The 26,723-nt window shown below is 44.8% G+C and overlaps 4 protein-coding genes across 4 annotated transcripts; 2 read left to right on the forward strand and 2 right to left on the reverse strand.

Moving 5' to 3' along the window:
- Positions 1-12,044: 12,044 nt before the first annotated feature.
- Positions 12,045-13,268, forward strand: LOC128733599 (GTPase Era, mitochondrial). Its single transcript, XM_053827311.1, has 2 exons — positions 12,045-12,300; positions 12,357-13,268. The coding sequence occupies exons 1-2, from the start codon at positions 12,067-12,069 to the stop codon at positions 13,233-13,235; spliced, it is 1,113 nt and encodes a 370-aa protein (XP_053683286.1). The 5' UTR covers positions 12,045-12,066; the 3' UTR covers positions 13,236-13,268.
- On the reverse strand, positions 13,258-15,530 carry LOC128733600 (golgin subfamily B member 1). The gene is given in 3 exon segments (XM_053827312.1): positions 13,258-14,415; positions 14,418-14,875; positions 15,032-15,530. Coding segments are annotated over 3 exon segments (1,380 nt in total). The 5' UTR covers positions 15,247-15,530; the 3' UTR covers positions 13,258-13,708.
- Positions 15,531-22,907: 7,377 nt separating this feature from the next.
- LOC128733473 (salivary glue protein Sgs-3-like) lies at positions 22,908-23,652 on the forward strand. The gene has a single exon (XM_053827081.1). The coding sequence runs from the start codon at positions 22,933-22,935 to the stop codon at positions 23,650-23,652; it is 720 nt and encodes a 239-aa protein (XP_053683056.1). The 5' UTR covers positions 22,908-22,932.
- A 23-nt stretch (positions 23,653-23,675) lies between these two features.
- LOC128735052 (GTP-binding protein 128up) lies at positions 23,676-25,232 on the reverse strand. Its single transcript, XM_053829521.1, has 4 exons — positions 25,050-25,232; positions 24,144-24,979; positions 23,957-24,079; positions 23,676-23,890 (listed from the first exon to the last, which is right to left on the reverse strand). The coding sequence occupies exons 1-4, from the start codon at positions 25,089-25,091 to the stop codon at positions 23,788-23,790; spliced, it is 1,104 nt and encodes a 367-aa protein (XP_053685496.1). The 5' UTR covers positions 25,092-25,232; the 3' UTR covers positions 23,676-23,787.
- Between the last annotated feature and the right edge of the window lie 1,491 nt (positions 25,233-26,723).

Here is a 26,723-nt window from a genome sequence, read left to right on the forward strand (position 1 = left end):
CAGCTTCGGGATGAGCTTCTTCCGTATTTATGTGGAGACAAATAGCCTACTAAACGAACCGTACTCAGCCGCGTCATGAGCTTCTTTAATCAACTGGGCATGCTGTCACCGTTCACTATCCACGGGAAGACCATTGTGCAACACTTATGGCGAAGCGACTGTGACTGGGACGGAGCGATCGGCAGCCACTGCTGGGATATGTGGAAGCGTTGAACAGGCCTGTTGCCGGACGTAGAGAACGTTCCCATTCCCCGACTCTCGGCGACTCTCTTTTCTCTTTCCTCCATGGTCGAATCAATCGAGCTGCATGTCTTCACCAGTGAATGATGCCAGCAAACATGCGTATGGATGTATTGCGTACTTGCGTGTCGTAGTTGACTACCAGTCGGTTCTCCGGCAGAAGCAGTGCATCAACAGCAATCTATCAGTCACCTCGCACATGGGCGGAATGTGGGAGCGGATGGTGCGGTTTATGAAGGAAAAAAAAAGAAAATGTTGGACGATCGACGAACCCTCACGGATGAAGTGCTGCTGATACTCATAGCGGAGACGGAAGATGCAATCAATTTTTGAGGTACATGCCTCAGGAGTCAGCCAACGAACCTCTACGAGACGTCCCAGGACCTAGCCAACAAGACTTGAGTAAGGTGCACCAAGGAATATCTGCCAACCATAAACAAGCGAACGAAGTGGTTCGAAGACCAGAAGCGGGCCGAAAAATGTTAGGCCCATCGTGCCCGACGGTGTAAGGGCCGACGGTGAAACTTTTATGAACCCTTCCGATCTTGACAGCGAGAAGGAATCAAAACAAAACAACCATTAGAGAGTGAGGTAGTTTACACTTTTTCGGAATTATTTGCAAAGTAATAGCGCAGATTAGAGTTAAAATCGTCTATGTAGCGCACCGACAGCATGGCATTTCAATCCGCTGGCTACGCCGCACGTGGGTGAAGTGTAGGAGTGGATGGTGCGGTTTGTGAAGAAAAGTGTGAAAGCCTTGAACCATGGATGAATCCTCACGGATAAAGTGTAGTCAGCAACAACAGTCCTAGTGGGGAAGAATGATACAATCATACAATCAATTGTCGACCGTTGAGGTACATGTCGCAGGAGTCAGGTAACGAAGAAGCGACCTTCGAACCATTTCCTCCGGGGTTCCACCGATGCTGTAGACGCCTATCAAGCGGTACCAGAACTGGAAAGTTGGGGGAATATCTGGCAACCATTAACAAGCGGACGAACACAAAAATTTGTTTAACGTTTTGCCTTTCTACTATATGAAAATATGGTATAAAGGTATAGAAATCACTCGGAAAATCGGAAATCGAAAGAAGGTCCTGCGGGCCGAATGTCATATACCATTCGACTCAGTTTCGAAAACTGAGCATTTTCTCTCTGTGTGTGTGTGTGTGTGTGTGTGTGTGTGTGTGTGTGTGTGTGTGTGTGTGTGTGTGTGTGTGTGTGTGTGTGTGTGTGTGTGTGTGTGTGTGTGTGTGTGTGTGTGTGTGTGTGTGTGTGTGTGTGTGTGTGTGTGTGTGTGTGTGTGTGTGTGTGTGTGTGTGTGTGTGTGTGTGTGTGTGTGTGTGTGTGTGTGTGTTTTTTTTTTTTTTTTTTTTTTTTTTTAACGAGTAGGGAAATCTGCTATCAGACACCTGAAAAGACAGCTCAGGGAGTTGGGTTTGGTATCCCGTGAAGATCGTGGAGATCCAGACCCACTAAAACCCTACTCGAGTCTCCAGCCTCAATCCCCCCTGGAACCACCTTATCGGTATTACTTCAGGGAGGGGCTATTGTGCTTAACGCACGCTCTTAGATAACTACTGGACTATGGTAGTTAGGCTGTTTATTCGCCGTTGATCGGTTTTCCAACGATTTTGTAGCTCAAGTACGATCTGGGTAGCAGCCGCATTGACCGCACCCCAGACGTCCGAGCTAGAACACATCCTTTGGACTAAGTTATCCGGAGTAGTGTCCTGTCCGCTAACTGCCATCATGTTGCTTCTCACGCCCTCGAAACGAGGGCATATGAAGAAAGCATGTTCTGCAGTTTCCTCAACGTCCGCGCATTCAGGACACTCGGGGGACTCCGCATGCCCAAATTTGTGCAGATACTGTCTAAAACAACCATGCCCTGACAGAATCTGTGTCAGGTGGAAGTTGACTTCGCCATGACGCCTGTTGACCCATCCGGATAGTTCCGGGATAAGTCTATGTGTCCACCGGCCTTTTGTGGAATCAGACCATGCCCGCTGCCATGTGATCATCGAGGCCGATCTTGTGGTACTCCGTATGCCTCTAGTTCCACGTTGGTTGAAGCACTCTACGTCCTCGCTGATGATGATACCAATAGGCATCATACCCGCTAAGACGCAGATTGCGTCATGTGAAACTGTGCGGTACGCACTCGCCACTCTTAAGCACATGAGACGATAGGTGCTTTCCAGCTTGGCTAGATAGCTTTTGGTACCTAACGCCGATGACCACACCGGCCCGCCATACCTGAGTATGGACTGGACCACGTTGGCTAAAAGCCTTCGCTTGCTGCCATATACCGCAGAGCTATTAGACATCATACGAGACAATGCCGAAATAGCTGTGGAAGCCTTCTTGCAGGCATAGTCGACGTGGCTCCCGAACTTGAGCTTGTCGTCGACCATGACTCCAAGGAGTTTTAAGAACCGCGTTGACGAAATAGTGCAGTCCCCGACACTGATATTTGCTTGCTGCACCGACTTGCGGTTGTTAACCACGATAACCTCCGTTTTATGATGCGCTAGGTCCAGTTTCCTGGATCGCATCCAATCTTCAACAACGCTTATAGAGTGAGCAGCCGTCAACTCAACCTCTCTGATAGATTCACCGTAGACTTCCAAGGTGATATCGTCCGCAAAGCCGACAATCGCCACCCCTACCGGAAACTTTAGCTTCAACACCTCGTCATACATGACGTTCCACAACACCGGGCCCAGTATGGAACCTTGCGGAACCCCTGAGGTGATTGGAACGCATTTCTGACCATCCTCCGTGTTGTAGCATAGCACACGATTCTGGAAATAATTTTCCAGAATTCTGTACAGCGACACCGGCACTTGAACGTTCCGAAGCGAGCTGGCTATGGAGTCCCAGCTAGCGCTATTAAACGCATTTCTCACGTCGAGCGTGACAACTGCGCTATAACGAATACCTGTCCTCTTGGGCTGGATTGCCACCTCGGCTGTCTTAGTGACAGACAAGATGGCATCCACCGTAGATTTGCCTTTTCGGAAGCCGAATTGGTTCCTTGACAGACCGTTTGTACCCTCCGTGTACTGTACGAGTCTGTTAAGGATAACCCTCTCCAGCACCTTGCCGGCAGTATCGAGTAGACAGATCGGCCTATATGACGAGGGGACACCCGGAGGTTTTCCCGGCTTCGGCAATAGGACCAGGTTCTGTCGCTTCCATCTGTCCGGGAAGTGGCCAGCTTCCAGGCATCTATTCATTACTGCCCCGAATAATTCGGGAGCCTCCAAAATAGCCGCTTTAATGGCCATATTCGGGATACCGTCTGGCCCCGGTGCCTTGCTCACCTTTAGGGATTTAGCGATATCAATGAGTTCCTCGTTCGTAACCGTCACTTCCTCCCCGACCTCCAAACCGCCGTCGCCCACGTTACTTTGGATGTTCGGCTGGGAGGCCGACCATCCTACGCTATGGTCTGAGATACTGGAACGTCGGCCGTGGGACGACTCAGCGGTCTGAGGCCAGGGCCTTGGCTCGTGGCGCGGAAAGAGGCCCTCGATGATCCGCTCCAGCATCTCTGGCGATTGCTCAGCGGGCGCCATCACACCCTTGGTCTTTGCCATTACGACTCTGTAGGCATCACCCCACGGGTTCGCATTGGCACTAGCACATAACCTTTCAAAGCAGTCTCGTTTACTAGCTTTTATCCCGCTCTTAAGCGCTGCGCGTGCAGCAACGAGTGCTACTCGACATTCAGCCCTGCTTTCATCCGAACGAGCTCTTTGCATAATTCTCCTCGCACGAAAGCACGCTCCGCGGAGTTCCGCAATTTCATCTGTCCACCAGTAAGCCGGTGACCTGCCATACCTAGGACGACCTTTCCTAGGCATGGTAGCGTCACATGCTCGCGACAGTACCTCAACCAAATGATCAGCGTTCGGATCGGGCATACCGCGATCACCGCACTCTCTCCGGATCGCTTCCACAAATACTTCGGGATCGAAGTATGATGTCTTCCATCCACGGGTGGTTGGAGTGTTGGCCCTACTCGCCGCCTGCCGCCTCGTTATCTGACCGACACCATAGCGGACCGCCTGGTGGTCACTGTGAGTGTAGCCATTATCTACCCGCCAGTCTCCTATCAGACCAGGACTGCCGAAAGTCACGTCGATGATAGACTCCGCACCGTTCCTACTGAAGGTACTTGTGTTGCCGACGTTGGCCAGATCTACGTTGAGCTTTGCCAGAGCTTCAAGCAGAATCCGACCCCTATGGTTCGTGCGACGACTTCCCCACTCTACCGCCCAAGCGTTAAAGTCGCCCGCCACAACCACCGGCCTTAAACCAGTCAGCACAACTGATACTCGGTCTACCATCCGCGTAAACTGCTCGATAGACCAACTCGGCGGAGCATAACAACTGCAGTAGAACACTCCACCCACTTTGGCAACCGCAAACCCCTCGTCTGCAGTTGACACAACCTCCTGAACCGGGAACCTGCTTGTTGTCCATATAGCCGCCGTCGCAGACCTATTCGAGACCCAGTTGCCGTTTCCGGCAGGGACGCGATATGGATCCGAGACTATGGCAATGTCCATTGCTGACTCAGAAACTGCTTGGTGTAACAGCTGCTGAGCTGTGCTGCAGTGGTTCAGGTTGAGTTGTGTCACTTGCACTATGAACGTGGCTTAGTCGCCGGCGCACCGGCCGGGCACCTTGGACCTCCCGTTACGTGATTTGCGTCCCGTTTACCGGTGCAGATCAGGCACTTAGGAGGCTCCGCGCAGTCCTTTGCTTTATGGCCAGCACTGCCACATCTCCTGCACAACTGGCTCCTATCTGGCCCCTTGCAGTTCCAGGCTTTATGTCCGTGCTCGAAACACCGGAAGCAAGCTTCCGACTGCTTGGACACGCTCAGTGGGCATACCGACCACCCCACTTTTAGCCTAGCAGCTTTCAGGGCTTTGTTTCCGTCAATCAGCGGAAGTCGTATGGTGGCTACCTGGGTCCCGGCCGGACCCTTGCGTAGGCGAACCGCCTCGGTTGCCACCACCACTCCACTTTGCTCTTTGAGAGCTTGTACGACCTCACGCACTTCGGTGATCTCGTCCAGGTTCTTAAGCTGGAGAGTCACTTCTGGTGTGAGAGCACGTACCTTCACTCCGTCCCCGAGCACTCCTTCCGCTATTGGCTTGTATGCGGAACTCTTCTTTGTGGCGTCCTTCTTTAACTCGAGGATCATATCGCCCGTGCGTGAGCGGCGGATGCTCCGTACGTCCGCGCCCAGATCCTTGAGTAGGGCGTCTCCTCTCATGGCCTTCAGAACCTCCGAGTATTTCGACCCGTCGGTTTTCAGGATAAGAGCGTCGCCCTTCTTCGCTCGCTTTCTTGCCGGTTTAGGTGGAGCAGTTTTTTTACTGGAGCCTCCTCCGCCTTTTCTCTTGGCCCTAACCTCGGTCCACGGGCCACCTGTCTTGGAGCTTCCCGCTGGTTCATCGGTTAGCTCTGCCAACCCGCTAGCCTGAGGGCTTTTACCGATCAGGCGTTTTTTCGGTCCGCCAGGGGTGCTATCCCCCGGGGACTGTCTCGGGCGCTTAGCGGATGCCTTACCGCTGCTGGTAGCGCCTTCCGTAGCCTCCTGGGCCGCGTTACGACACTCCGTCAACGGGCAAGCGTCCGTTTGTACTGCCTTCGACGCCTTCACGGTCACCTTCTTAGCCTCTCCTGCACGGGCCACGAGGTCGTTGTGCGTTTTGGTCGCTGCATTCAAGGTTCTCCGAAGCATGAGCAAGCTCTGCTTCAGGTCCTTGGAGAAATTTCCGCGACCTGACGTGAACTCGATTATTACCTCGAGCTGCTGTGACGCTGCTACCACTTTAGGTACAGCATCTCTATTTTTCTCCATCGCCCTGATAAGCGCTGGGCCGTTCATCGCTGTGTCCGGCGTGGTAGGCATACCGCTGCCTTTGCCACCCACACTAGCGCTCCTAGTTGCATCCTTCTCCACCCTTGGTGGAGAACGCTGGATGCCTTGGTGGAGAACGCTGGATGCCTCCTCTAGCGAACGGGTTTTCCACCGTATCCACACTTGTTATATTTTTGATTTTGTCTTCCATAAGAATCCCACGAGTTGAGGGGAAAGAAAAGTCCGCCACATCAGAGCCCCTCATGATGCGGTAAGGGCTGCTCCACAGGCTCCGTTTGAGGCTGAGTATTTATAGAACCCCCCCCCCCCCACCATTCATCCCTCGGCACGGGTCGCATGACACCTTGGATTATGGGTTTATCCATTCATGTTTTTACTTTTAGCCATGGATAATAGCTATTAAAACCATCCTCCTTTGGGGGCTTTGGACCCTCTGCTCAGGTTCTCGGTATTTTCAGGTTCATCGAACATGCTTCTACCGAGATCCGTCATTTGCAGGCGGAGAGTTTACACTCAGCCTTCGCCTATCAAGCCTATCAAGCGGTACCAGAACTGGAAAGTTGGGGGAATATCTGGCAACCATTAACAAGCGGACGAACACAAAAATTTGTTTAACGTTTTGCCTTTCTACTATATGAAAATATGGTATAAAGGTATAGAAATCACTCGGAAAATCGGAAATCGAAAGAAGGTCCTGCGGGCCGAATGTCATATACCATTCGACTCAGTTTCGAAAACTGAGCATTTTCTCTCTCTCTGTGTGTGTGTGTGTGTGTGTGTGTGTGTGTGTGTGTGTGTGTGTGTGTGTGTGTGTGTGTGTGTGTGTGTGTGTGTGTGTGTGTGTGTGTGTGTGTGTGTGTGTGTGTGTGTGTGTGTGTGTGTGTGTGTGTGTGTGTGTGTGTGTGTGTGTGTGTGTGTGTGTGTGTGTGTGTGTGTGTGTGTGTGTGTGTGTGTGTGTGTGTGTGTGTGTGTGTGTGTGTGTGTGTGTGTGTGTGTGTGTGTGTGTGTGTGTGTGTGTGTGTGTGTGTGTGTGTGTGTGTGTGTGTGTGTGTGTGTGTGTGTGTGTGTGTGTGTGTGTGTGTGTGTGTGTGTGTGTGTGTGTGTGTGTGTGTGTGTGTGTGTGTGTGTGTGTGTGTGTGTGTGTGTGTGTGTGTGTGTGTGTGTGTGTGTGTGTGTGTGTGTGTGTGTGTGTGTGTGTGTGTTGTCCCATAGGTCGCTATTGAATTTCATATTGATCGGACTTTTAGTTCAAAAGTTATATATAAAAATACAAAATATATATGACTTCATGTGACCAATGAGAATTGGTCCCTTAACCGATTTGAAAAAAAAAATTGCGTATGAAAAAGGAACCTATCAAACTCTTAACTTCCAAATTTTGTGATGATTGGGCATGTGGTTTGAAAGTTACATAAAGAAATGTGAAAAAAAAAGTATTTAAAACATATTTTTGTAACATATAATTATTAATTCAATCAGGTATATCCTACAGTTTATTTCTATTTGAAAATTACTGTTGAGATCTATCAAACGAAACCAAGTTATTGAAAATCGAACGATCCATTCAAAAGTTGTTCAAACTTTAACACTTAAGCACCGTATATTAAACCGTTGAAACGTGTTAAATCAAAATATATCAATCAAATGTCAATTGTATTCGATGTATGTATGATGTATGCGTGTATGTATGCATGTATGCGTGTATGTATGTATGTATTTGTGTGCATGCATGTATATATCAATTTATGTATGTGTTTACGATTTGCTTATTGAAATATAAGAAAAGTGAGAAACATGTCAATTGTCTGAAGTTTTTGGAGCGTCTTAGTAGAATACAAAACATGAAATTAACAAAAAAACCTTTTTCCGATTAAATTCCACTATTAATATTTATTAGTGACAGATACGAATTTCGCCTACGACTTGCAGGCTTCGAAAATAGACACTGAATCAATAGATACTAGAGCTTAGAAATTTTATATGAAAAATAGAAAGAAAAAGTTGCTAGTAATTTTGTACGATATATTTTAGTTAGTGACACTTTAAAAGACAGAAGTCTTATGTCATGTATCATGTTTTAACCCTTTATAAGGCCGTGGCCATAAAATTGCCACCAACGAAAAATATTTGTTTTGCGTCTATAATGACATCAATATAATTATAGAAGCAAAATAAAAAATTTTTGCTGGTGGCAATATAGTTGCCACTGCCTTATAAAGGGTTTTAATAAATAAATCGAAAATGACAAGCACTAGTAATCATATCGATCATATTTTCCATTCTCAAGCATGTTTATGGCGCTGCTTTTGCACTATTTTTTGATAGTTTTCTAAACTCTCTAACGGGCTACATTGTATAAACGATGCGATCAAGCTAATCACTATCTTTTCATGCAAGTACTTTCAAAAGAAGCTTAAGTTTTGATTTCCATGCAAAAATAATTATCTGAAAGAGCGCCAGCTAAGAAAAAGTTCAATTTCTCTTTTTCGTTTTTCATATCTAATGCTCTTGGTTATTTTTTCAAATTCAGATAAATTTCAAAATTGAAGTCAAGTAAACTCAAAATAAAATTTGAAGGCCAATCATTTTGTTCTAGATATCCTTTTCCTTCCAAAGGGCAAAGGAATTATTCGCGCAATAATTTTTTTCGTAATTTTCCTGAATTCTTGTCTTTGAAAGATGCTTTCTTTAACGCATGGTATTAAAATCAAGAAATCTATTATGAACACACTTCTCAAATTGTAAATTCAAAACAAGCTTCGTATGTGGCTCCTACGCCCAGGCGTTTAGGCCGTCTGTAAACCCGTTAGAAAGTTAATTTCTATAAATCAATTCAATAAAACACGTAAATATTATAAAACTAAATAAGGTGTTGATAAAGTAAATTAAATGATGCTTACAAATATTTATGCACTCTAGGAAGGAAAATGTAATTATTGCACGCAGTATTTTCTTGTGAAGTTTACTGGTAAATAAGGATTTTGAGGAATAAGGAACGGAAAATAGAGTCAAGTTTATTATAAATGTTCCTGAGGAATTAAAAAATAATTTTTGTGGCAGTAGAAAGGCTAGGTCACACCGCTAGGTGGATTAATTCGGATTTTTTTTAACGTACAAACACGTGGACCGAAAATGTTGGTAAATTCATGCTCGCCCAACATACTCGGCTGTGTGTGAGTGCCACGAACCAAGCTGGTAAAAGCAGTAGAGATGGTCGGGTAGCGGAAAATTTACCCGAAACCCGCACCCGTACCCGTACCCGCCGGGTTCTGGTCGGGTTTGGGTATTGAAAAAAAAATAATTTGCGGGTTCGGGTCGGGTACGGGTTCCTAATTTTTGTTTTTGAAACCGGGTACGGGTCGGGTCGGGTATCTCTATTGACCACATTTAACACTAAAGATGGTCCCTAAAGGGGTACCCGGGCCCGTCCCGTACCCGACGGGGTGCGGTCGGATTCAAGTATCAAAAATAATAAACTTGCGGGTTCGGGTCGGGTACGGGTTTTTAATTTTTTTCTTAATCGGGTACGGGTCGGGTACCATCTCTTGACTTGGCGCTTGACCTAAATTACCCGCCAACAGTTTGTTCATTTCCAGCCCAACATATCCGTACGTGTATGGACCGGGGCCTTTCCTTTACAAGTAATGCTTCTTTTCTTATAACAAATTTAATAATTTAGTTCGTGTTGAAACTGGATGAATTTTATCTGTCGAATAAGAGCAAATGAACATTTGCTTTTGAAAAAATTCATCCGGTTCAATCCTGATTAACGGGAAACTAGTGGGAAGCAGGTTTTGGGCACAAAAGCGGGGTTCTGTCTATAGAAATGTGTAAACTGCAAACTGCCAATCTGAACCCAACTTCCAATATTTTCATGAACAAAATTCTTGTTTCAAAGAAAAAACTGGATGTGGCATGTGGCTCGCTGGTACTAATGCACCTGTGAACCATAGAGGCGCTGGACAAAAGGAAACTGAAAATATGTCGCTCGCTTAATAAAGGGGGTTGTGCAGTCTCCTTTTGTCCAGCGCCTCTATGATTCAAAGGTACATTAGTAGGTACCATCGGGCCACATGCCCTGGCGGGTGTTGTGGGTACGAATCCGATTAAAACCTCTGATTATAGCTTGGTTCAACCCATGCAACTTCCAGTATTGGACAAAAGGTACACTCAAAATAATTTTCACGTCGAAAATACCGGAAAAGTTATATGAATATTTTCCATAATACTTTTCCCGTACTATTTACGTGAATTCAACGTAGTTTACGTAAGTATGCGTGCATTTACGTGAAAATCAGATGGATGTTATTGCACCTGGCAGCAATTTTACGAGTCGTACGCAAATTCGTTTTTTAATAATAATTATCCTGTACTTACTAGATACATTGAAAATAAGCTTGTCAAGCAAGGAGGGGTGCAGTGGTAAGGCAATAACGAAAAACTGATGGTTCAAATTGCTAAATTGCAAACATGTGTGGTAAACGCAGAAAATAACCACGCTAATAATTTTCGCGTGGAACTCTAAATAGGTGGAAACTCCGCAATATTGTATTTTCCAATAATGTTCAATTGAAAGTCACGTAACTCCCTGTACGGCCTGTAGAGAAATTCACGTGATTTTTCACGTGGAAAGGACGTCCGGATTATTTTGCGTGTAGGAGTCACAACAACTACCGTGGACTTCCGTTCGTTTGACCGTTTTTAATCTGGACACTTTTTAATTTGAACCCCGCTGGTTTGCACGATGTGCAAATTAAAAATGGTTCAAATGTCATTCTCAACATGACATCATTTGCCTTCGCAGACAATGCACATAAACACGATTTGTTTGTACTGATCTAGCGTGTTTAATCAGTTTCACATTTCGAATCCCAACGATTACGATAGAAATCCGACCGGAGAATAAAATATTCGCTGCTTGCAACTGCCAACAAAATCAAACCACCAAAACAATAACAAAGAGCAGGGCGGCCAGTTCATACAAGTTTCAGCATATTTTGGGTTGCTAGTTGTTCAAATTAAAAACAAACCCCGTTAGTTTGCATGAGGAATCGTTCAAATGAACGGGGGTCCACTGTACTTTGTTAAGCGTAGCTACTAAAAACAATTCTCACACCTTTCCGCTTTTTCTCTTTCGCTATAAAAAAAATTTCATTACTTTCTTCTACCGTCCCTTCGTCAATTGTAAAACGTCTACCGACTTTTTTAATTTTTCTAAAAAAATTGCAGTTTTTATACCATTTGAAGATAGAATCACAGACAAACAGACGGGACACTCGCGTTAATTCCATCGTCAAATCAAAAACTACTCATTTTTCAAAAAAGCATGTTTCGCAACATGGCCACACTGCGGCGCGCGAGTGTTGCATCGAGTTTTCAGTATAAAACCATACAATGGTAAAAACCCTACAGCCCTACCCTACAGGTTTCACCCTGCAAATGCAAGCTACTCCGCAACATGCATAACAGAGGGTGCTAGTGTGCAGGCCAAATGTGTAGGACGATGGTTTTTAAAGGATTTTCTTCTATGTGTCATGTCAGTTCGTCAGTGATCGAGTGATCGAGTGAGGGTTGATTTTCCTATGCTGGTCCAGCAAAAATAACTTTCACTCGTTTTGTTTACATTTGCGACATTCGCCCTTTTGTTAATTCTATCTAGAATTTGTTTTAATAATTTATTGAATTTATTCAAATTCTAAATTGAAAATGTGAAAGGGAATTTGGCATCACTGGTACTGTACATGTGAGTGCGTATACCATACGTCATTTATGCGCAAAATTCGCAACGAAACGAACAACGAAGTGAAGTGACATAACGAAAAGGAAACGAATGTCCAATCAAAACATTCCTTTTCTCGGGAGATCAATTTCAGCACGCAAATTTAAGCCAGAAAACACCAAATTTCCTCAAAGTAATAATGAAACAAACGCTACTAGTCCTAATCCGCCGATTAGGCCCGGTCTCTCCGATACAGTGGAGCAGGAACTTCAGTGCTAGTGTGTCTGAAAATGTGGCAGAGAATAAATCCGATTCGACCAGCGACAAAAGTTCCTCCGGCCAACCGAAGGCAGAAAAGCTCATCAAGGTGGCAATTATTGGCGTTCCCAATGCCGGAAAGAGCACATTGATAAATCATTTGATTAACCATCGGGTAAGTGACTGCGCTGAACTCCGTCATTCCGGATGTTATCACTCAATCATTTGCAGGTATGTCCCACATCGATGAAAGTTCACACGACACGAAAGGCGGCTAAAGCTATCCAGAGTCGTTCCAACTCGCAGATGATTCTGTTCGACACCCCCGGACTGGTGGGTGAGCGTGAAATGAAAAAGCATCAGCTGGATTCGAGGTTTGTTAAGGCCTGTCGGACTGCCATTCAGAACAGTCAGCTCGTCGGAGTCGTGCACGATGTTTCCAACAGTTGGACTAGAAACTGTTTGAACCCCATTTTGCTGGAGGTACTACAACAGTATGCACACATCCCCAGCTTCCTGATTCTGAACAAAGTGGACACGTTGAAATCGAAACGTATTCTGCTGGATATAGTGCGTAATATTACCAACGATAAGTTGGAAAACATAAAGAACTACCACGTTAAGAGGAGAAAAAGTCTCGTGAAAGAGGCCGATGGCACTGTGGAGCAGCCAAGGACGAAGCAGGAAGGCTGGTCACACTTTGCGGAGGTCTTTATGGTGTCGGCAATGACCGGCGATGGTTTGAAAGAGGTGATGAACTTTATCTACTCGCACGCGCAGCCTGGCACTTGGGAACACCTGGCAACGGAAAGTACCGACCAAACGCCGGAAGAGCTGATAGTGCAGAGCGTTCAGGCCCGCTTGCTGGACTACCTTCCGCAGGAGATTCCCTATCTGCTGGACACGGAGCTCGAGTTCTACGAGCGCATTAAGGGTAAGATTTTTGCCAGTGCTGTCGTAACGTGTCCGAATGCACGCCTCGAGCGGTTGGTTTGCGGCGAAAGTAACGGCAAGCTGCGACAGATTACGGAACGTATAACGTCCGATTTGATCGAAACCTTTGCCGCGCCAGTTTCGCTGACCATTGTGACGCGATTGAAGAATAAGTAAGAAATGTTGCTGAGAAGGGAAGTTAATAAAACATTTTCTTGCATTATTTTTTGTTGTATTTTCACTCCAAGTAAACCATTTCACTGATTTGACAATAGTTCCGAATTAGTGGTCATAAAATAACAAATAATTATCATTTTACTTAGCATTTGTGCATAAACTAATAGTGAAAGTGGGTGGTAAAACAGCACATCGCAGCTCAGCTGCGATGTCGCTTCAACCTACTGCAATATTAGAGAGAATCTTATGCATGTGTCGTCTAGAGTGGTCGAAAACTAACGAATTAAATAAAATCTACTATTTACAGCAATCTAACATAAACCTAAACAGCAAATTACAAAGTAAAAACGGGACACTAGCAACTAATAACAACTTTGTACATCTTTTTCGTCATCATCCTCACAAGTAGAACAGTCTCAGGGTAAATATTTACAGGGCTTAAAACTGGGTTGTGTTGAACCTGCCCGTCACTTCTAGTTCAAAATGGGAAACAGGTCTAGATTCCAGAACTCATCCAGTGTGCTCATACTGTAATCGATCGTTGACCCGGTCGGTGATCCGAGCGATTCGTAGCCACCGTCCGAAACGAACGAGCCCGGCGTTAGTGGACATTTTAATACCGCCAACTCGTCTTCGAGCGGCACCACCGCCGACTGGGAAGAGTAATCCGAACACGTTGTGCTCGGAATGGGCGATAGCAGCTCCTGCACGGGTTCTAGTTTCATCCGGAAATCCTGCTGCTCATCGGAGACTTCCACTTCTGCCGCTTCCTCGCAGATGATTTCCTCCTCGAGCGGTAGTTCGTCATCGTTTAGGATGATGGTGATGCAATTGGTTTCGTTGTCGAATGTTCCGAAAACCATCGTTGTCTGTTGCTGCTGCTGGTCCATGTCGGACTGCTGTTCTTTTCTTTCCACGTGAAACGGTGACTTGGAGTAGTTGTGTGTGTCCAAAATTAGACTGCTTCCCGAATCAGTTTCTTCGCTGGGTTCCAGCCGTTCTGGTGCGGTCCCCACCACTGGTCCAGACACTCGGCTGCCGGTGCTTGCATCTTCGGCATTTGCCGGGCAGCTTCCTCGATCAGACTCTTCCAGCTCGCTGGTGACGTCGGCCAGCAGGCTTTCGGCGAGCTCTTCGAGCTTGGACACATCGAATTCTTCGAGCATGTCCTGTAGAGCAGGCAAAGAGCAATTATCCTCCAGAGCGAGGCTGTCTTGTCGCTGGAGGCCACCTCCAGCGAAGTACGTTCCTGACCCACTGTCGTCTGTGTTTCCGGTCCCTGCTGCAGAGGGAAAGAGGCGGATGCTGCTGATCCAGTTAGAGTGGAAACACAACCAACACTGCGTGAGGTTACGTCATTTTCTGGCTCGGTTTTGATCGAGGGGGTGGTGGTGGTTACGAAGGCTGCGTTTTGCTGCTGATTTTTCTGCTCCTCAAACTGCCGCTGCAGGTCTTCGAAGCGCTTTTCCAGGTCAAGATACTTGCCGTAGATGGCTTCTTTTTCCTGCTGTAAGTTTTCACATTTGGTTTGTAGCTGAGCGATCTGGTCCGATTGATGCTGGATGGTCAGCTCCATATCTTCCATTTTCGCTTTCTTACGGTCCCGGGAGGTTTGCGCCGCTACTCGATTCTTCAACTTCCTACGTAAAAAAAAATAAAATAAATAATTCAATTAATCGATAAGCCATCTGGGATTTCCCACCCATTATCAACAGACTGCAATGCCACGTCATCAAGAATGAGGTGGAAATTTCTAGGCCTTTCAAATAACTTCAAAGGAAGATTACGGTACTTACTTTCGCTGAAGTTTCTCCTCCCAGGTCAGGTGGTCAAGGCGGCGCTTCTTGCCGCGCACCAGGAACTCCTCCATCGAGGAGGCGGATTCCTCCGTATCCGATCCGAAGCTGGAAACGGACGATTCCAGCTTCACCACCGGATGCGGTGCCAGAGCCGGGGCCAAATTAATCGGGATGTACTTCGTGGGTACGGTAATCACAATTGGGGCACTCATTTTTGAAAAACGTCGAGAAACTTCTTTGTTTGCTTTGAACTTTTAATAACAACTCAAAACTCGAAAAACTTTTACAGAAGAACCATGTCTGCCACGGTTACTATAGTTGGTTACTCTTACTAGGGCAGCGGGTCTAGGACTATCCGTCTCGTTGGAGCTTTAGTTTGGGAATGTACCATTGCCACCAGGAAATTTTGTTGATCAAACACAGAAACGCAAATAAAAAATCTGATGAAATCCCTGTGAAAGCTAGCGAACGAATGGAGAAAAACTAACGGAATCAGCCCACCGCCCGCGATGACGTCTTGGGTGGATGTGGTCGACGCTGATTGGTTGCAACAAACACGGCTGCCAGAGTAACAAAGAGCATTAAACTTTGACGTCGGCCAAAAAGTTGCACAATCGAATATTATTTTACTATTAAGGCTTTGTAGGTATGCGTTTTTTCAATTATTTTTCTTTGTAATGAAATTATTAGGTGCTTATTTTAAAATGCAGCCAGCTATCAGCTAAGTAAAATTCACAAATACTTCAAAGAGAAGAAAATTGATTCATATATGTGCAAGCTTTTTGAATCTACCAGCACTGGTCCATTCAACTTGCTCACACACATACTCATCTTCAGAACGACCTTTTATGTGTCGCGGCCGCGGGCGTAGCTAGAACATGAAAGAAGATGGAACATGGAACACTAAACTTTTAGGCAAATAACAAATAAATTATGCGATGGAAGTTTTTCAGTTATTTGTAACAAACGTTATGAATATTGTTCATCCGACTTTTCGTGCGTATAGTTTATATAAATTCAAAATAATTTGCACTTAGAAAAGTCCATTTATATAAGAGATCGCTTCTGTTATAATTAGTATAATTTTTTATGAAAAAAATTAGAAAATTCTATGCTCAAAATACCATGATATATTTCAAAAGACAAATAAGAGAATCTTTTCATAGAAGTCCAAAAGTATAATAATCTGCCTAAAGCGGCGATGGCCAAACCGCAGCCCGCGAGCCACATGCGGCGTTTCGAGGTAGTCCGTGCGGCCCACGAGGATTTCTTTAATGACTGAAGCGGTATCCAAAATGCAGTTTAGGTTTTGCATGAAGTGCTTGTCCTCCATGATGGTGGTTGGTATCACTCTAAGCCAGTGATGGCCGAACTGCGGCCCGCGGGCAGCATGTGGTCCTTTGAGATGATTCTTGCGGTCCGCGGACTGATTTGAAAAATGGTGAACTTGAGAGAAAATTTTTTGGTTACATAGGAGTCCCTCAGTTTAATGATTATGCCTCGCGCATGTTGTGAATCTGAATGCTTTCCGATTTAAATCTCATGGTGATTCCTAGAAAATGGTTTTTGTTGTCGCCTATTTTACATTTTGTTATACACAGGAATGACCAGAGATTATTGCGGCCCGCGGCATTCATGGGCGATCTGATTTGGCCCGCACCATGCCTATGCCTGGGCACCACCTGCTCTAAGCGCTCTCGATAGCTTTCTGAACCACACAGCTTCCTGACTAGCCTTCCCGAGGACCACGTTTTCTTGTTTCATTCGATAGATCAATGCTGCAATCTACTTGTCCATGATACTGCTTTCCTTCCGTACCCTGAAATAGACCGACATATTGTCACGTCGCCGGCATCAGAATATCCCACAAGACTTCCTGTATCGTCGTCGAAATCCAGTCGCACGTGTTTGGCTTTCTTGAAGAATCGAAGCACTGTTTTGACTGCCGTGGAATTGCTGGACAAATCTTTTACCCGAGGATGGAGATGCTGCTACATCGTATCGCATTCTTTTCGGGTATATTTCAAAGCACCGATGAGGTACAGAAAGCAGTGCGCTGTTATCGATGGTCGATGTAAAACGATGTAAATATTTTTCCGTACTGAACGGCAACGGCTCTATCCCATCCTAAGTCAGCTTGAAAAACTATCCCGAAGTTGTTTGCATGATGTGTGAACTCGATTTGGTTTCCTTCGAGTAATAGTGCTGAAACGGCAGTATTCTCGGTTCTATTAGTTCCAAATAGGATGACTTTTGTTTTGGAATGATTGATTTGAAGAGAATTCTCGTTGGCCCATGTTGCAACTGCATTCATGTTCTTGTTCAAGAAAGTTACTAAATATGAAAATAATTCATTTTTTCAATGACGCGCATTGAAAATCAATGGTTTTCTATATTTTCAATATTTTCCAAATCGACTTTCCGATCAATTGGTATAAATATCTTGGAAATCTATTGAAAATTGATTGAATTATAAGCCGAAGCGTGAAAACACATTTTCACTTTGATGACGTCATTTCCAACAAACAATCACGAAGCGAGAATTCTGGTGAAACATAGGCCCATTATTTTCAATTTTTCAATAGTTACTTGTGAGATCCGTTTGGTTTAGTCTATTAAGCAAGAGTGAAATATTTATTCGAGTAAACAACAGTGGTTGCTATGACTATTAGGTACATACATTATATATTCTAAAACTCCTCCCTAAGCTATGCAGCCTAATAGTTTCTTAAAGTGCTGCTGTTTCTAATTTGCTAATGCTTTAGTGAAACCGTCTGCAGGTTGCTCCTTAGTATTAACGTATCCTAGCTTAACTGCACCTCTTTCCAGTACCTCCTTCACAAAGTTGTACCGAATGTCTAAATGTTTAGTTCTTGGATTATAACCTTGATTACGCGCAATGCTTATAGCTGATTGGTTATCACACCACACAGGAATGGCTTGTGCACCGAAAATCTGCGTTTGAAGGTAACTCCACCAAAGCGCTTCTCGGATGGTTCTTGGATGGTACGAGAGAGTGATATGTACTCTGCTTCGCACGAGCAAAGCGCAACTGTAGATTGCCTTTTCACATTCCATGATACAGCTCTTCCCATGAGTGTGAAGACATATCCCGTGGTCGATCTTCTGGAATCTGGGTCTCCTCCCCAGTCAGCATCCGAATAACCAGACAACTCTGCACAGCACTCTTTTGAATATGTAATCCGATTTTCTGCCGTACGGTCGTGACGGCGTTCCAGTGTCCTCGCCCTGGATTACTGCTAAACTGACTGACTTGGTTCACCGCGTAGCTGATACCCGGCCGCGTTGCTTGCGCCAGATAAGTAAGACAACCCACTGCTTCCTGGTAGGGTATCTGCTTCATTTCAAGCATCTCGTTTGCTGTAGCGGGTGACATCGATTTAGTTAATTGTACGCTCGCATCTGCTGGTGTGGACACCGGATTACAGTTCACCATGTTGAACCTTCGTAGAGCGCTTTCGATGTAGTGCTTTGTCTCTTGTGATTCTTAATCCAAGACAAAAAGTAGCTTCACCAAAATCTTTCATCCGAAAGCGATTGCTGATAAAAAATTTCAATTTGTCCCTCAGCATAGAATCATTAGAAAATATCAAAAAATCATCCACATAGATTGTGACGAAAAACATCTTCTGTCCGTCCAGCTTAAAATATAAACAAGGATCCACTTGTGAACGCTCCAATCCAAACTCTTTCAAGGCTCCATCTAGTACGCAATTCCACACACGGCTAGACTGTTTTAGCCCATACAAAGCTTTTTGCAAACGACAGACCTACTTTGAGTTTCCTGCAAATCCATATATATAATTTCGTTTTTCAATTTTCCTTGGAGGAACGCAGTCACTGCGTCTATTTGGTCGATATCCAAATTGTACTTCACAGCAAGCGACAAAAGATAACGAATCGTGGAATATCGCACCACCGGAGAATAGACTTCGTCGTAATCAATTCCCAGCCGCTGAGAACAACCTTTCACGACCAAGCGCACCTTATATCGCACGATCTCATCATTCGGACCTCGCTTTGTTTTAAAAACCCATTTGTTTCGAATGGACTTCCTATCTTTTGGAAGACTAGTTAACTCCCACGTATTGTTCTCCTCTAAGGCGTCGATTTCCTCTCGCATGGCTGCCATCCACTGGTCGCGATCAGGTCTACTGAGAGCTTCATCGTAGTTTTCGGGATCATCATACGGCATTTCCGACTGAATCGATAACAACTGTGGAGAAATAGCTTCACCAGTAAACGAACTATAAGTTACATAATCAGAATACTTGCCTGGACATCGACCTCTACCCTTGCTGCTGTTCAGCTGGTCTGTTCGATTGCGACGGGAGCGCAGGCTCGTTGTTTGCATCTTCGTATTCAATATCACTGCAGTCACTTCCCGATTAAACTGGTGCGCTGTCTGCTTCACCCTCAGCTTCATCAAAATGAACTGGCGGTTGTTTGATTGTATGCAGCTCCATGAGCTGGGCTTGCCCTGCAACTTCCGCAATGTCAAGTAAATTTTGCGGCTCTCCTTCCTGCATCACCGCCACGTCACGACTGATACGGATATCACGCTTAATCGGATCATAAACCATCGATCATCGATAACCCTTGGTATCATCAGCATATCCCAAAAAAATTGCTTTCTGGGATTTAACATCACACTTTTTAGGTTTTTGCTTCGGCACATGAACCAGTGCCAACGATCCGAAAATCCTCAAATGACGTAAACTTACTCGTTTATTCGACCAAGCTTCTTCTGGAATTATCTCCGAGGATCTAGTAGGACTTTTGTTTACTAGATACGCCGCTGTTGAAACTGCCTCGGCCTAAAATTGCTTCGGAAGTCGCGAATCGTTTAACATGCAAATAGCTTTCTCAACTAACGTACGGTTCATCCGCTCTGCTACTCCATTCTGCTCTGGAGTGTACGGACATGTCCTTTGATGACGTACTCCATCCTTCTCGAAACTGTCTCGAAATACTGAGTTCACATATTCTGTCCCGTTATCGGTTCTTAAAATTTTCAGCTTTCGTCCTGTCTGACGTTCGCCCATAGACTTGAACTTGATATATGCATCAAATGCCTCGTTTTTCGTTTTCAAAAAATACAAAAACACTTTCCTGCTTGCATCATCAATAAGTCATTACAAATCGGCTTTCACCTAGGGAAGGAATTTCCACCGGACCGACTAAATCCGAGTGCACCAAAGCTTGCAACCCGTCAGCTCGGGAATTATAGGAAGGAAACAAGTTCCGGACATGCTTGCCTTCTACGCAAGTTATGCATTCCGGAATTTCACAATTGATTAGTGCGATACCATCTGCCATTCTTGTCAGTTTTCGTAAACTTTGAGAATTGAGATGTCCAAGCCGTCTATGCCGGACTTCAAAACTTGTTGTTAACAGCGAGTCCTCGTGTTCTCTATTTAACATATACAGACCATTCACCTGTTTTCCCGATGCAATAACTTTTCCAGTCTTTTCACGCACTTCATAACCATCTGATGTGAACACCATCGTAAGACCCTTCTGACAAATTTTGCTTACCGAAAGCAAATTGGTAGACAGCTCTGGAATCTGCAAAACCTCTTGAACTTCGACCGGACCTTCATTGAGTACAAGCTTAACCAAGCCTTTCGCAACTGACGTCATACTGTCGTTGTTGGCCGTGTTCACCGGATGTGACATCTGTTCTTGACTCACGAATCCATACTGCGCTCGGGACATATAACATGTTGCGCCAGAATCGAAGTAGCACTCGTTTGCATTTACATTGCCCAATGCAAAAACACTGCATAAAGCCTTACCAGGCATCTTTGAAAAATTTTGCTTTTGTGGACACTACCGTAAAATGCCCGCGTTTCTTACAGTTGTGGCAGGTATCATCCTTCACTGATGCGTTTCCACCTCGTCGTTTCGATTTCTTGTTCGAATACAGAGCTCCATCAGCACTGCTACTTTTCGGACCGTGTTGCACCTTTACATCTTGCAGAATTTTAGCCTTCACAGCGTCAGACGTCAACTGAGTACCTGATGCTTCAAGTCCCATAATCATGGGCTCATAGTGTTCCGGAAGTCCCAACAACGCAGCAAGCCATGAATCATCGACCTTGAAACCAATTCCAGCAAGTTTATGTGCCGTGGACATTCCGGCACTCATCTAACCGAATCGACGTCAACTTTCTTAACAATCCGATGTTTCCCGTTAGACCGTTGTCTTGAAAAGCATTACGTAACTTTTCCCAGGCTTCCTTAGCACCCTTCGCATCCAAAACCAAACTATAATTGGTCGTTTCCAGGCTCAAGCAAATCGTAGCTAATGCGCGCATACTCACTTCCTCCTCGACATTTTGACCTTCCGCCGGGACTACAGCGGACCAAGATCCTTCTCGGATGAGCGTCATTTTCATCGCAAAGGCCCAAGTGGTGTAATTTTCACGACCCTTTAGCTCTTCAATGACCGGCATAGCGACTGCATTGATACGTCCAACTGCACCGCTTCGTCCATTGCTAGTTTCGTCTCCTCCACCGCTTCGTCCTTTGCTGGTTCCGTTTGCTTGGGACATCTTTTTCTTCGGATATGGCCAGTTCTGGGCCTATAACCAGATCCGTGTGAGATCCGTTTGGTTTAGTCTATTAAGCAAGAGTGAAAATTTTATTCGAGTAAGCAACAGTGGTTGCTATGACTATTAGGTACATACATTATATATTCTAACATAGTTCAACATCAAGAATCCATACTTTTCTTTATTTCGGCCAATTCTTAGAAGATTTTCCAATCGATTGGTGTAAGAATATTGAAAATCGATCAGGAAACCACCAAGCTATTAGCGTTCAAAACCTGACCACTTTTCGAGAAAGATTTTTTCGAATGACACCCTATACCAGCTACCTTCCTGAAAGACGTAGTCCTACGTCAAAAGTTGTTCCGTTCCGTCCGAATGTGTTTTGTCCTGTGTCCTTAACTGCAACATCTATGCACAAAAATTGCTTCACAGTAATCGGACCGTGAACAGACATGTCGTCTGTAGTTGGGAAGTTGAGAAGAAAAATAACTGAGTGTTCAAAATCTATAACTACTTTTCGCGACGCTCGCATTTCCAAATTTCTTTAAATAACACTCTGCATTTCTGTAAGACGTTTTTTATGTCAAAAAGCTGTGGCGCATAACACTGTGTGCTACGACCTATGCGCTGAGAAAATCCACAACCCACAATCTATGCCAAGACTCAGAGATTACTAGATGGCTAGGGTGGACATCAACAACTTTTTATTGCCACAAAATTTATAATAAATTTCATCTGGACATCTAAAACGAAGGTTCATTTTCTTCCATGAATGATTCTAATTGAATAATAATAGTTCATAATTCAAATTATTTTGTGAAAGCGCTCCAAAATAGAAGCAATAAGCAAATCTGAAAAGCCGTGTACAAATTTGGGGATTCACCATATCTGAAAATCAGCTTTAAAAACTTCCATGCAACTCGCAAAAAGTCAGTCAAGTAATAACAAAATGCCTCGCCCAATAAATGCCCAATAACAAAAACAAACCTCACCAGCTGCATCAATTTAGCAACGAATCCGGTTCTAGGAAATGAATCACACCCGCGATTACAAAAGCGCTGTAGGCAAACCAAACCTGCCCTAAAGCATGAGCACAGGTAGTAGGGCAACAGAATCAAAATAGACCCCAAAAAATTATATAAAGCCAATTCGTTACATTAGCGAAGATGATTCAACTACAAACCAGTGAGAGTGCAAAACTTCCAGGTGACTAAAGCATTATTGACAATTAACTAGAGTTCAAACAATTGGTGTTATCATTTTCGCAGCATGTTCTGGTCGAAGTTTCGAACCGTTGCGGTCGCAACTATTCTCCTTTCAATGGTCAATTTACCACCAGCAACGAGCCACGACACCGGTTCTCTACTAAGACGCTGTCCTTGTGTTCCGATCAACACCTGCTACAGCCAAGGCGACAATCTCAACGAACAGCAGTACCTGAACGCGAACTTCCAGTGTCCAAGATTCACCTATCAGCACTGCTGTGGACCGTACTATCCAACCCTGGGCAGTGAACAAGTTTACTCCAACCAACCGCAGCTTAAAACGGCCACCGGAGAACCACCTAAGCCACGTGAGGCTGAAAAAGTGATGGTCATTGTGGCTCAAAGTGTCGGTCCAGTGGAAGAAACTTCACAGGAAGAGCCCGTCATGACCGTTTTGCCAGAAACCACAACTGCTCTTCAGGATACCACAACGGACTTTTTAACAACTGATACCGAGGATGAAACAACAACACTGGAAGCCACTACCTTGGAACCAACGACGACGACGAGTACCACCACTAGGGCACCGCGAGGCCGCCTAGGTCGGTTCCACAATCGACGACCTATTCCGCGATACCAACGCGGCTCTACAACGGTTCCTTCCTGGGACGGTTCATCGACAACCGAGCATTCCTCCGTCAGTAGATTGCCGAACTGGCGGGGACTGTACCAGCGACGGCGGAAAGAGGAACCAACGAGCTCCACTTCCACTACCACCACCACCACCACGGAATCAGCAGATCATGTAGGGGCTTTCACAACTTTGAGCAGCTAGAAATTAAACTTAGTGAATGCGTTAACATTTTTCCCGTTAATTGCTTGCGTGTTGATTGGGATTACGTCTTTATGATAGCAAATTTGTTCCGTAAAATATCAGTTGACTTACACAAAAAAAAACCGGCTGAAATGTCTACACTTTCTTCACGATCTGGACAACGTCTTCGTCGTTCAGCACGTGATCGATACCAACTTTTTGCGGCTGGTGTTTCACCGAAGAACCCCAAACCAGTGCGCTAGAATTGAAAACATAAATCATAATTAGTCTCCGATTAACTAAAAATGAAACTCTGAAACCGTACTATTTAAACTCCTTCGCAATTGTCCGATGCAGTTTGTTACAAAAGTTCTCAATGCTGGTATGTTCGTGATGCAAAACAATCGGCGAACTGTAGTCCGGTAGCTGTCCCTTGGGCTTAGTGTAGCTGTAATTTAAGAATTTTCCTTTAACGTTTTTAAAATTAACTATTAATCCGAAATGCAACTCACATTCGAACCAGCTTCAAATACTTCCACATCATCTCCAACAAATCGTCAAAGTTCCAGTGATGATGGGCGGAAATCGGCACGCAGTGCGGAATCTTGTAGATCACATCCAGCTCTTCGATGCTAATTTGGTCAATTTTGTTCAGCAGGTAAATGCACGGAATATAGATCCGATTGCCTTCGATTACATCAATCAGATCATCCGTCGTGGCGTCGTATTTAAGCGTGATGTCCGCGTTGTGGATCTTGTACTCGGACAGAATCGACTTGACCATGTCCAGATCCAGCTCGGACTGCGCAACCGTTGCGTTCAGATTCACCCCACCCTTGTCCTTCCGGCGGAAGCTAATATTCGGCGGTTGCTTGTTCAATCGCAGCCCAAAGCCCTCCAACTCGTGCTCCAGTATCTGCTTGTGGGTCAACGGTTTCAGCACATCCAGCACCATGAAAATCAGATTACAAGTTCGCGCTACGGCAATAACCTGCCGACCGCGACCTTTGCCATCCTTCGCTCCCTCGATAATACCGGGCAAATCCAGCAGCTGAATCTTCGCTCCCTTGTACTTGATGCAACCCGGTACGGTGGTCAAGGTTGTGAACTCGTACGCTGCCACCTCCGAGTACACTCCGGCCAGGTTGGACAGTAGCGTCGATTTGCCAACCGACGGAAAACCGACGAAACCAACCCGTGCATCACCGGTTTTGGATACTTCAAAACCCTGTTCGGAAGCGCCGCCACCTCCCTTCGGGGTGATCAGCTCTCGTCGCAGTTTCGCCAAACGAGCCTTTAGTAAACCCAGATGACCGGCCGTGGCCTTGTTCCGCTGAGTACGTGCCATCTAGAAGGGATCATTGGCTGCTATATAACCTCCTCATACAGACGGTCAATTTTTTTCTATTTTCACTTACCTCGGCCTCAATTTGAGCGATTTTTTCCAGTATGGTACTCATTGTTAACGATCAAGTTTGGTAGCCTAAACCGATATTTTACAATTCACCAAAATTTACGAAAAGGGTGCGTCGAAAAAACAAGATTTAAAACAAAATTCGAATTATAATGTCGAACGTGTGACTATCCATCACACATCTCTTTCCATGCAGGCAGACAGAAATACCTGTGCGAAGGACGAGGATTGCACATGCACGTCAACAAAGGAAAAGCCGCTGAGCGAAATGTCAAATTTTAGTACATTACGGAGTTGCCATGCAGGGATACCAGATTTGCAGATTTGTCTGCAAATTGCAGATTTTTGGAACGGTCTTGCAGATCATTATAAATTTGCAGATATTTGCAGTTTTTATGACTTTTATTGTTTTGTTGCAGATTTTTGTTCGAAGCTCTTTAAACTTTCACAGACTTCCTAAAAAAGTGTGCAGATTTTCGCAGATTATTTTCAAACCAGAAAATTCGAGTAGCCGGAAAACTGCTCGATTTTTCCGGTTTTCGAGCAGTTGCAGACATTTTTTTAGAAAATATGGCATCTCTGTTGCCATGCGCTTTATTCGGTAGGGGTTTTAGAACACACCCATAAAAAATCCGTCATACTTTTCGTGACACTGAAGGGCTGCGCACAATAATTAATACTTTATGGTAGCGTTGGAATTTACGGTTAGTTAAGACCCAAACAGAATGCTGCGTCAACATATCCGGCAGCATCAATTTGACAGTAAATCCATGGGAAAACTGTCAGAATAACGCTGACAGACGCGTTGACACAGCATTCTATTTGGCTCTTTATCAGTTTGATCCAGGGGGTGGTGTCAAGCGAAAATTTCGTACCTAGCATCGAAATCATCATTCCCATAGAAAATTCCTCCTAATTAGTATTTGTACCGTGGACCCCCGTTCGTTTGACCATTTTTAATCTGAACACTTTTTAATTTGAACCCCGTTGGTTTGCACGACGTGCAAATTAAAAATGGTTCAAACGTCATTCTCAACATGACATCATTTGTTTATGCAGACAATGCACATAAACACGATTTGTTTGTACTAACCTAGCGTGTTTAATCGGTTTCACATATCGTTTTCCTAACGGTAAAGATAGAAATCCGATCAGAAAATGCAATATTCGCACTTGCAACTGCCAACTAAAACACACCACCAAAACAATAACAAAGAGCAGGGCGGCCAGTTCACACAGGTTTCAGCATATTTCGGGTTACCAGTTGTTCAAATTAAAAAGTAACCCCGTTAGTTTGCATGAGGAATCGTTCAAACGAACGGGGGTCCACTGTATAATGTATGTATGTGTAGTATAAATTGGCCTATTGTTTCAAGTTGCAACAACCCTTACGTGAGTTTTATAGAGGAATGTACACGTTCATGTTCATGAAAAAATATCCTTGAAAGTGTAGCCACGTACAGATTCAGCAAATACACCAGAACTAGACTGAGTATAGTAGAAGGTTCGCATATACACAGCAAAGGACGGTACTACTAACGCCATCTCTTATCCCAAGGGAGTTACCACTGCTTATAAATGTTAGTGATTGCAACTATCTGAAAGAATGTATGCGTGTGATGTTGTTATATGATCTCATGCAATGATGTCAGTGTGGTTGTGATGCGAGAGTGATGGT

This window comes from Sabethes cyaneus, chromosome 2, assembly GCF_943734655.1.
Source record: "Sabethes cyaneus chromosome 2, idSabCyanKW18_F2, whole genome shotgun sequence".
NCBI lineage: Eukaryota > Metazoa > Arthropoda > Insecta > Diptera > Culicidae > Sabethes > Sabethes cyaneus.

Bases quoted from the DNA above. Each gene is read 5' to 3' on its own strand.
- LOC128733473 (XM_053827081.1), top strand. From the start codon at position 22,933: ATGGTCAATTTACCACCAGCAACGAGCCACGACACCGGTTCTCTACTA.
- LOC128733599 (XM_053827311.1), top strand. From the start codon at position 12,067: ATGAAACAAACGCTACTAGTCCTAATCCGCCGATTAGGCCCGGTCTCT. The intron at 12,301-12,356 runs GTAAGTGACTGC...AATCATTTGCAG, and splicing joins ATCATTTGATTAACCATCGG to GTATGTCCCACATCGATGAA.
- LOC128735052 (XM_053829521.1), bottom strand. From the start codon at position 25,091: ATGAGTACCATACTGGAAAAAATCGCTCAAATTGAGGCCGAG. The intron at 24,980-25,049 runs GTAAGTGAAAAT...GATCCCTTCTAG, and splicing joins TCGCTCAAATTGAGGCCGAG to ATGGCACGTACTCAGCGGAA. The intron at 24,080-24,143 runs GTGAGTTGCATT...CTTAAATTACAG, and splicing joins TATTTGAAGCTGGTTCGAAT to CTACACTAAGCCCAAGGGAC.